General features: G+C 34.1%; 1 protein-coding gene across 1 annotated transcript; it reads right to left on the bottom strand.

Moving 5' to 3' along the window:
- Positions 1-1,223: 1,223 nt before the first annotated feature.
- Positions 1,224-8,946, bottom strand: LOC131649278 (protein PAT1 homolog 1-like). Its single transcript, XM_058919049.1, has 5 exons — positions 8,656-8,946; positions 7,855-8,000; positions 7,335-7,391; positions 4,989-5,052; positions 1,224-3,706 (listed from the first exon to the last, which is right to left on the bottom strand). The coding sequence occupies exons 1-5, from the start codon at positions 8,738-8,740 to the stop codon at positions 1,413-1,415; spliced, it is 2,646 nt and encodes an 881-aa protein (XP_058775032.1). The 5' UTR covers positions 8,741-8,946; the 3' UTR covers positions 1,224-1,412.
- Positions 8,947-10,410: the final 1,464 nt, after the last annotated feature.

Here is a 10,410-nt window from a genome sequence, read left to right as displayed (position 1 = left end):
AATATTGTACTTTTGTTTCCATTTTGACGTTTTAAAGTAAAAAAAAAATTTTTTGAATATTGATTTTAATGATGTAGTCCACATGATAGAGTTATGAGAAAGAAGTGGAATAGGTAAAACTACAATTTCTAAAGTAATACATAATTTAATCAATGATTTATTTGATGATATGTGTTTTTTCATGATATGAGACATAATTCAATGAAATACGGCAAGTCGTTATTACAAGATTAGTTATTAAGTCATGTGGTTGGTTGAAGTAATCTCTTGACTTGCTCACTTGGAATGCTTTCAAAAAAAAAACTTTAAAGAATGGAAATGTATCTCTAAAATATTTCAAAAATGTATATTTGAACTAAATTTTAGCAAAATAATGATTGTTCATCAAACTTCCTTAAAGAGTGTGTAAAAAAAAGTGCGTCCGAAAATACACCTTCAAATGCTAGCAACATTTGTAAAATTTCAGTGGTAGAATAGCACATATAAGGGTGAAAAGAGCAACCTCTTTAAGTTAATAGACTTTTAAAAATATTTAGTGACTTTTTTAGCAATCAAGTTTAACTGACCTCTATCAACTACAACTATTAGTGTATGTATCAACATTATTAATATAAATGCAATATGATATTTTTTTAAATTAATTTAAAACAATATTTTAAAAGTAACCCGCATAATAATAATTAAAACTACATCCTAAAATTTTATTTTAGGAAAATGACACTTAAAAACGATATAATAATAATTGAAAAGTAAAGAAGTAAAATACCACAACTATGCCGGAACAAATCTTTTAAAAATGTGTAAAAAAACACAGATAAAACATGTCTCTCACTGTGCAAGTCGTAAGAAAAATATACACTCCTTTTAATCATGAAACATACTTTCTATATTTATTGTCTCTAAATAATACTCTACTTGTTCTACTCCTCTACTAAATTTATAATTCAAAAATATAAAGCTATGCAGCAAGGCCAACATAAATTATTCTTAACTAGTTCCTATGTATTTCAGCCCAACAACCTGGTCAGCATGTTTCCCAGTTCACCCCTATCATCATGTGTAGATTTGAATACATAACAGAAAGATTAAAAGGGTGCACGGGAGGGAATCAAATATCTTCCTAAACCTGTACATGCTAACCACTAGTGAGTCTACCGGATCCATATAGAGAAATAAAATAAGCTCCCCCGTCATAAATAAATAAAAGACACGAGGAACAAATCAGGCTGAATACTTTCATGATATATGAAGAGCCTGAAAGCAAATATATCATCAGTATCCCCGCCATAGATGCAACTTGCATCTTTCGGTTTTAGACAGCTACATAATGTACTTGAAAAGATGCAAGGTAGCACATTTGATGTGACATTAAGCCAAAAAAACCATTACCATCATAAGAAATCTCTACACTATCAACTAATCACCGTCTCTGAGTTCACGCGACTAGCACTGCGCCCAGCATAGTTGTTAAATCCAACCACAGGTGCAGAGCGTTGAGCAAAATCTAGTAATAACTTTCTCTGGCGATCATTGGTGTGAGGTAGACTTGCACGTAGAAGCTCAACAGGCATTTCCTTACTCACCGATTTAGCTGCATCTGATCCAATTGCAGGCACATTTTGTGCCCCTTGTGTAAGCAGTGATTGCATGATACTTTGGTACTTATTCATGCAATACTTTGTGAGGAGGTCAAAAAATTCATCAAATGAGGCCTGCCAAAATGAGCGATTGCCCAATTTATTGTTAGAAGCAGCTTGATGACCAGTTAGAAGTTCAGTAGCCCCCTCAAGTACAGACACTAAAACAAGGGAAGCCCCATCTCCGGCAGAGCTTCCAATGGGACGCAGAGGAGGCTGCTCTGAGGAACAAACAACTGCTGCAAGACAAGCACCAAGAGAACCAAGATCCATTCCTTGGACACACTGACAAACAACCATAGCAAGATCACTTGTAGTCTCTGCTGCTGTTGAATCAGAAGGGATACTACCAAATAAGAATCTTAAATGACGAAATATAGCCATGCAGGCAATTCGCATAAGTTCACTACCAGGAACAAGCAACCGAAGATACTTCGCTAGGAGCTTACGTCCCTTGGAAAGAGATGCTAATCGCAAGAAAACAAGGTCGTCCTTAGCAGCAAGCCCAGCTTTGTGTCCATTCTTTCCCAGTGGGTCCACGAGATGGAGTGATGTTGCTAATCCTTCCAGAAGGACACTCCTTCTTCGTAAGAATTGAGTTCCACCATCTTGAAGCAGATTGCACTTTAGGAAACGATCAATATCATCTACATCAAGAAGAAGACAGAGACCATCCTCAATCGTAACTCTGGCGGCAAACAAAGGCTCCCCCTCAAGGGGCTTCTCTGAAATATTTCGCTCAGAGCCACCACTAGCAGAGGAGTTTGGAGGGTCATCTTCAAGAAGAGGGCGAGGCTGACGAATGGGCAAGTATGAAACCCTGCCTAGAGTGTCAACCTGAAGAAACCTGTGTGGCTCGGAATTGGCACGGGATCGTGAGGAAAGATCCTTTATTTTGGCTGGGCAAAATGAAAATTTAAATTTAGCCCCAGAAGGTTTTTTTGCAAGACAAGCTTGGTGATAATAGTCATCAATATATGGATCATTACAATGAGTCACGGCAAGCTGCATTTTAAGAATACTCTCAATTTCTTCACTAGTCATGTACTTGGACCTGAACTGTATTGAACAACTATCGCTCTTCTCGCTAGTGGTATTTGAACTCTGTTGAGAGAACCGATGTCTACGAGTTGATTTTTGTCTATGTTCTCTAATATCACCAAAACCATGCATATGTTCATATTTTCTACCAATAGATGATCCAGGCAAAAGATGGCGATTAAATAAATGGGGCTGTAAACCTGACATTAAGGCTGCTGATTGCTGAACAGGATGATGCAATCTATGCGGCTGTTGCTGCAGCTGATTCAGTAAGTGAGGAGACACTGATCCATTGTGATGGTATAGTTGTTGCTGTAGCATATTATTCAGGAGGTTTGAATTATCTCCAGGATACAACCCTGTTTGGTTGACCCATTGATTCTGGATTCGATTATTGAGGGGGGAGCCAGTATTAAATTGGGCCAAATTTCCACCAAAATGTGGCTCATATTTTGATCCACCCAAGTGTAATGCAGAATTGAATAAATGAGAGCGGTTTTGTGATGACAGTGCTACGTGAGCTCCCCCAGCATAAGGAATATTCAACTGACCTGTACTGTTATTTGAAGAAGACTGTTGAGACCTACCACCGGGGGGAGGGTAGGAAGTAAATGAAGATTTTGGTGCCAAAACTGGTTCGCTCGAAAAACGAGGAAGCTCTTGTCTCTTTTCAGGATAAGACGACGTTCTATACAACGGCCTTGGTCCTTCTGTGTTTGAAATAGAGGAATGTGGATGTGATGACCATCTCTTTTCATCATCAGCGGTTTCACTATCATAAAAATGCTGATCAAACCAGTTAGGAACAGGTTCACTAGAGCGATGTTCGAGGTGGTGTTGCAGCTGCCGTTGCTGCTCAGGATACGACGACGTTCGGTATAAGGGCTTTGGTTCTTGTAGATGAGTGACAGAAGCATGTGGATGTGAGGACCATCTTTTGCCATCCTGAGAACCTTCACTGTCACAAGTTTGATAGTCGACCCAGTAGGGAGTATCATCCCTCTGTGACCATTCAGATGCAGAGGAATCTGTATAAAATATAGGAATAGAAATATTTAGTCAAGAATACCAATAACAATAATAACTAAGCAGATGAAACAATAATCCATGCAGAGAAGGGAAATAGCTATAAAGCCTAAATACATATTTCACTTAGATGCATCATCTCCAGTGTTGTCGATGGCGGATGGCGGTCCATGGCGAAGAGCCAAAATCCTGCCATATCGTCCACTTTCTGGCGCCGCCATAGTAGATTATGGCGGAAAAACACACAATATCAGTAGATATTTACCATTGTGGCAAGCCCAAAAACCGCCATGTATCCGCCATAGCAGCCATGGCGCCGCTATTTGATAATACTGATCAGTCCAAACTCAGAAAATTCTATCTAACAAATTATTATTATCCATTTAACCTGACTGATGAATATCTATGTCTCTTGGAGCAACAAACTTCAGAAAGGAAAAAAAAAATTAAACACACCTACAGACACTATGAATGATCACAAAAACAAGGCAATTTCCTTGATGAAAAATCATAGACTGGAAAGCATAGACTCCTTCTACGTTATTATTGTGGTTACAAAAACCAATACAACACCTGACTATAATCACTGAGTTATTATGACCCGACACTTCTCTAGCCCCTTCTTTAGGAAATAGGAAGTAAAACTTTCTCTACTTAAAAAACCATTAAATCTACAAGCTAGCTTGCAGCACTCACCCAAATGTTTTCCACTTGTAAAAATAGCTATTTGGACAGGTTCTAAATCAATGCTTGTAATGTAAACACAGCTTGAGATTTCTAATAATGGTAGAAACTAGAAAGAGAGAAGAAACTGCAACTACATATTTTTAAATAATAAGATCATAACATCTAACCCAAATTTAAATTTATTAACAATTTCCAATATTTAGGATGACTTATTAACAATTTTCAACTTTGCAAACCTAGGTAGGTGTGTCCCACATAGAGGGGAGAGAAAGATGGACAGACTACAGAGGAAGAAATTTCCGGGTAAGTGTTGCAAATGATTTAATAGTTTTGTCGTGTCGCTACGAATTAACATAAGGAATTTTAAGTAGGTTATTAGAAAATAATAGTACAAAACTTTCTTTGACAGCATGAGATTTTAATATTAGATGTTACACTTCAAAGCCACAAGTAGAATATAACACATCTAAGTTTCATTCTAAGCACCTCAAATGTTAAAAAAAACGCAATTTTAGAAAGATAATAATGAAGATAAATAGCACTAATTAGATAAAAGGACAAATAAAAGCTGAATATATTATATAATTGCTTACTTACTTTCTCTTGACACCCTATCACCAATAACTCCAGCATTTCTTGGTCCACCAACAGTTTTGTTCAGCTGAAATATATCAAGATGTTTGACATCATTATCAGTTTAACGTAAAACATATGGTATCGCCATTCAAATAGACCGGCAATATTTCCAATATCATAACTGAATCTTAAACCAAACTGCCAAACACTACATGCAGAGTGCATGGAAAAATATCAAACTTTGAATCACATGCAAAATTTGTTATTTGTTTCCAGAACATTCAAATAAAGGGAAATAAAGAATAAAATTTTAAAAAAATGAAGATAAAATAATTATGGAGAGAACCTATCATGTATGTATACGCTAAAAAAAGAGATAAAATAATTACATTCATAGGAAGTTGATTGATTTGGCGCTACAAGAAACACCATTTGAATGAAGTTTCAAAAATACCCATCAATCAACAATAAGAAATCTCACAAATTAAGATCCTGAAAATCAAGTTTTGACATAAAACATAAAACCTGCTTCATAAATTTATGTTAAGAACGTGTTTTGACAGTGGAGAGTGATGTAGTGATTGTCTAGCTTCATAACCCAGAGGGATTAAGTTAGAATTCCCACTAGAAAATTTATGGCCTAAAATCTACCTCGCCCCCTAAATAAATTAAAGGAGAAAAAGTAGAGGATGAAGAAAGCAAAGGATGTCGGGAGATAATGGTGGCATGGGGTGTTGGTTGGTATGACATCCACAGTCACGGTAGAACACATAGGGCAGCAGTACCAGTAGCAATGATGAAAGGTCAGGGTGGTGATGGTGGCAAATAGTTGTGGTGGGACATTGAATATTGTTAGGTGGCAGTTAAGATCTAAGAACTGAATTCAAAGGAAGAGTAACAAATTTTGAGGAAAGTGAATATGTTTAATCATAAAACCAACAAAAAAAACAGTTATTTCTACTGCATCAAATTATCCTTCAAATCAAATTTACTTGATGTAGAAGCAATCGAGAAAGCTGCATAAGTAAATATATAACCTACTAAAAAGTGGACTAATCCAACCAATCTTGCTTGCACAATGGAAAGAGCCAGTGGTTTCTCTTTTATATCCTAATAATATCCACCCGCACACACACCACCCCAAAAAAAAAAAAACTTGTCCACGAGGTTGCAATCTAGAAGAAAAAACACAAGATATAGAGAAAATAGGAGAGAGTTACTATTCTATTCACTATAAATTTACAATACTGAATCATGATCTATCTAACTCCCAAGATCTCCCTATTTAAACATGGTAATCCCAACTACCCCATTGACAAATAACTCCCCTAGCTAACTTCCTATCTCAAACCCATACAAACCAACAAACTCCCTGATAATCTATATCTTAACAGGGGCGGCAGCGTTTGAAATGAAGAGTGTATGGTTGCAGTGACGGTATCGGAGAGTGGCGCCAATGGTGGAAGATCACAAGCACAGAGAGTGTAGTGTATAAGGAGGTTGTGGTGGCAGAGGGTGTAAGGTGGTAAAATCAGTGGAGAATATGACATGGCAGCAACAAGAAGGGTAGCAGGGAGCAACGACAAACGGTGTCAGGTTGCAGAGTGCTTGGTGACAACAACTATGAAGTGATGGGTGAAGTTCATAAGATAAGAATAAAAATGAAAAACAAATTAAAGTTAAAGAAAAACAACACTAGCCTTTTATTGATTTCTTCTTCTGAAAACTAAATAGATATGAAGAAATTTTGAGAAATAAATTTGTACACACAAAAACAAGGTTTTTTTCTATATTTAAAACATAAGAATGTTTAGAACACACTAAAGCTTTTTTTTTCTATATTTAAAAGAAAACGTTTAGAACACACCAAAACAAACTTATACAAACAAGATAGCAGATAAATCCCTATTATCAATCGAGATTACTATTATGTAGGCCGTGCTCAGACTATAATCCTCACTGCATGCAATGGGACGGGATGGTGCTTATGGCATCTCTTTGGTATTCAGTTCAAATGATGTTCAGTTCACAGGCAATTAAAGTAGTCGCCCTCAAAGACACAATGATTGTACCATACATCTTATTATATTTTCATCTTGTGTTTAGATATTTGTTTAAGAGGATTCCTTGAGCTCCCTTAATTGTGTCATTCTTCAATCTTATCTATTTATTTTTTAATATAAAAAATACACTGTACTACTACTACATAACTTTCTCAGTTAAGTGAAGGCATCCCAGTCAAAACTCAATTTAAAAACAGTCAAAACTCAATTTAAAAACAGTCACCAACATACAAATCCATCATTAATCTAATAACAATCTCCAGCATTACGAGAAAGGCACAAAATGTCATTTTCACATTCATACCTTCAAAAAAGTGGTTGTGAGATCATCAATTTCAGAAAAAGATCTTACATTCTCCGCCTGCAATGTGAAAATAACTGTTAGTTGGTACAACTACGGCATCGGATTTTCAATATTAAATCACTCACAAGAATTTACATCAAAGCAGGCAGCACATCCGTTCACAAATTTCAAAATATTGAGAATTTATATCAATGATCAACCAGATAATATTCAGGTATAATACTTTTGTAATAATTACTGCTTCAAATTATGAATATAACTCAATACTTAGGGAAAATGAATATGAATAAAAGATCATTGATGCTTTGCCAAAATGGATATGAACGAAAGATTGATCAAAATTTACAGTTGGAGCATTTGATTTCATCGATAATCTATAATTAGCAACATTTGAATGTTATAATGAAGACAAATACGCACCGTGCATGGTTAAATTATAAGCAAAATATCAAAATGTTTTGAACTATAGTAGCCACATAAATTTTGAAAAAAAATAGGGTAAGGAGAGTGAAAAAATAACCTCTTCTCCATTGAGAAAAAACTCGTCCTCGTTGAACTCAACCGAAGGGACGTAATCATTCTCACCATCTAACCCCCCCAACTCAACTTCCTCAGCAACATCTTTGCCGAAGAATGCATACTGTGATGCATCAAATAATGCACCATCTGCATAACAACAAAAATCAAATCAATAACAACAAAAATCAAATCAATGACAATTCAACAATTCCATAACAGCCGACTTTACATATAAAGTATACATATAGTCTACATATTCCAATAAGTCAAGAAAACACATAAACCCATGCTAAAAATTGCCCTAAAGACATTGTTTCAAGAAGCCATAAAGAGAAATTTATTATTGGAAATACAAGTAAAAGCAAAAAGAAAATACCCTTTAGCACTAACTCCTCTGAAAAAAGATGCATCCAAAAAAAGTGTCTCCGTGTCAATGTCGTTTCCGAAACCGACACTTATGATGATTACATTTAATTTATTGCTTCATAGATAACTCAATAAATGGTGTACTAAAAGAAAAAGTTGATCAACACATTCATATAAAACCCTATTAATCATGAAAAAATCACTTGATTATTTCAATTCAAACACTAGAATCAAAATCAGCACAAAAAAAAAACTTGACCTAACAAACAACATGCAAGAACTCTATTAACAGTGTAGCTATGAACTGAAAATAACATTACATAAAAAAAAAAAAAAAAAACTCCTCCAGAAAAACAGATCTACATGCACAACCCTTACAAAACAACGAAATCCAAGAAAAAATAACAACAACAAGTTGATAAATCAGAAAGCGAACCATTAGAAGCAGTTTCCAAGAGGTTAAGATCTTGGTTGTTAGAGCCAGCAAGAGCGTCAACCGGAGCAGCACTGAACACATCCATCCATAAAAAATGGAGAATCGAAAAACGCAAGCGACGAAGAAGAATTGAAATCGGTGAGAATCAGGTGAAGAATGAATGAGGATGAAGGATCGAAGAAAGAATGAATGAGATTATGGGCTTGGATTTTTCGAGAGAGGAAGAGAGGAACCCTACGAAGGGTAGGGTGAATTCAGATTCTGGTAGCGTGTAATATGTTTTTATATTTATTGATTATATTTGTATTTGTTGGAACATTTTTATTGTTTTTATTACTGTAGTAATTATTATTTTATAATTTTGTTAACCAATGTGATTAAGTGTAATCATTATAATCAAATAAATTAGGTAAGAGAGAATTTGGTTGTGTCAAATCATACGGAGTTAGGCTGTAATCCGCGATAATGGTTGATTTGACAATCTACTCAATTCCCGCCTCTTTTCATTAGTGATATGAATGATATAAAAATATTTTAAAAAATTAATTAATTATTTGAACTAATCTTATAGAGTGATAGTATCTCTCTTTACATGTATTTTTAATATTATTATTGATTATTGATATGATATTAATAACTTTATCTTTTATTTTTAATTTTTATATTTTTTGAAAAAATATTAACAATAAATGACATTATTGACATTGACATTATATAATTAAGAATCATTACATGTTTTTTATTTTATTTTTTAAATTTATAATTTTTATATATGTTTCTATAGTTAAGTATAATGTAGGCGAGATTCGTCTTAGTCCTTTTTTTTTTTTAAATATTAAGATTTCTTCCTTATGCCTCACGTGCGTAATATGTCAGTCCATATTTCAATTTTTGCCAACATGACACTTGTTTTTTATCACACATGGTTTTTTATATAATTTTTAAAATTCACCTAGTTTTTTATTTTTTATTTTTTAAATTATTTTTATTAATACTTTTAATTAATAAATGTTTTTAATAATTATAATTAATTTTTAAGTAAATTTGTTTATGAATTAATTATTAAAATATTAAATTAGCATCTAAAGCCTATTTTCCGTTCAAAAGCAGTCTAATACTTGAAGATTTGAGAACTTTTGTGTAAAAGATGCTTTATAAACACTTTTGTTTATGTTAAAGTTGGACACGTAACACATTCTACTTTATTTACCCTTTCAACTAAAATGTCAAAAACATTATACCACTCATCAACAAGAGATGTAAGTGCTTCCTCAAGAGACTCTAAAGCGCAATTAAGATTATTTATCTCTTATTCAAGTTTTAAAATCATTTTTTTTGAGAAATTTTCTTAAAAGTGAAATTCTAGTATATTAGACTTCAGATGTCCTGTGACATGTCGAGACATCTGATATGAACAAAACACATAGGCAAAGTATTATGCAAACAACCTCCAGTTCACACGTAAACAACCTTCACTTTACTGACTTCTCACTTAATTCCTGTTATTTCTCTACAATTTGAATTGGCATTATGTTTGGTAAAACTAATATAGTAGCAATTAGTTAAATACGATATATAACTTGTAAGAGAAAGCAGGTGGAAGTTCTATTTGACAAAGAAACATGTTAAGTTGATTTGTTTCAACATCTAGACAACATGTCGAAGAAGATGTCCTATTCAAGCCATTCGACATAGCGCTTGAATCTAAATTGTTGATTGAATATGATTCAACAATGAACAACAATGTAGAATATT

The sequence above is a fragment of the Vicia villosa genome, linkage group LG2 (assembly GCF_029867415.1).
Source record: "Vicia villosa cultivar HV-30 ecotype Madison, WI linkage group LG2, Vvil1.0, whole genome shotgun sequence".
Lineage (NCBI taxonomy): Eukaryota > Viridiplantae > Streptophyta > Magnoliopsida > Fabales > Fabaceae > Vicia > Vicia villosa.
The sequence above is the reverse complement of the archived record's forward strand: the minus strand, read 5'-3'. Positions and strand labels throughout refer to the sequence as shown.

Coding starts and splice junctions, on each gene's coding strand:
- LOC131649278 (XM_058919049.1), bottom strand. CDS start 8,740: ATGGATGTGTTCAGTGCTGCTCCGGTTGACGCTCTTGCTGGCTCTAAC. Junction 7,392..7,854: donor TTTTTCTCAATGGAGAAGAG/GTTATTTTTTCA, acceptor TTCACATTGCAG/GCGGAGAATGTAAGATCTTT. Junction 5,053..7,334: donor TCACAACCACTTTTTTGAAG/GTATGAATGTGA, acceptor GATATATTTCAG/CTGAACAAAACTGTTGGTGG.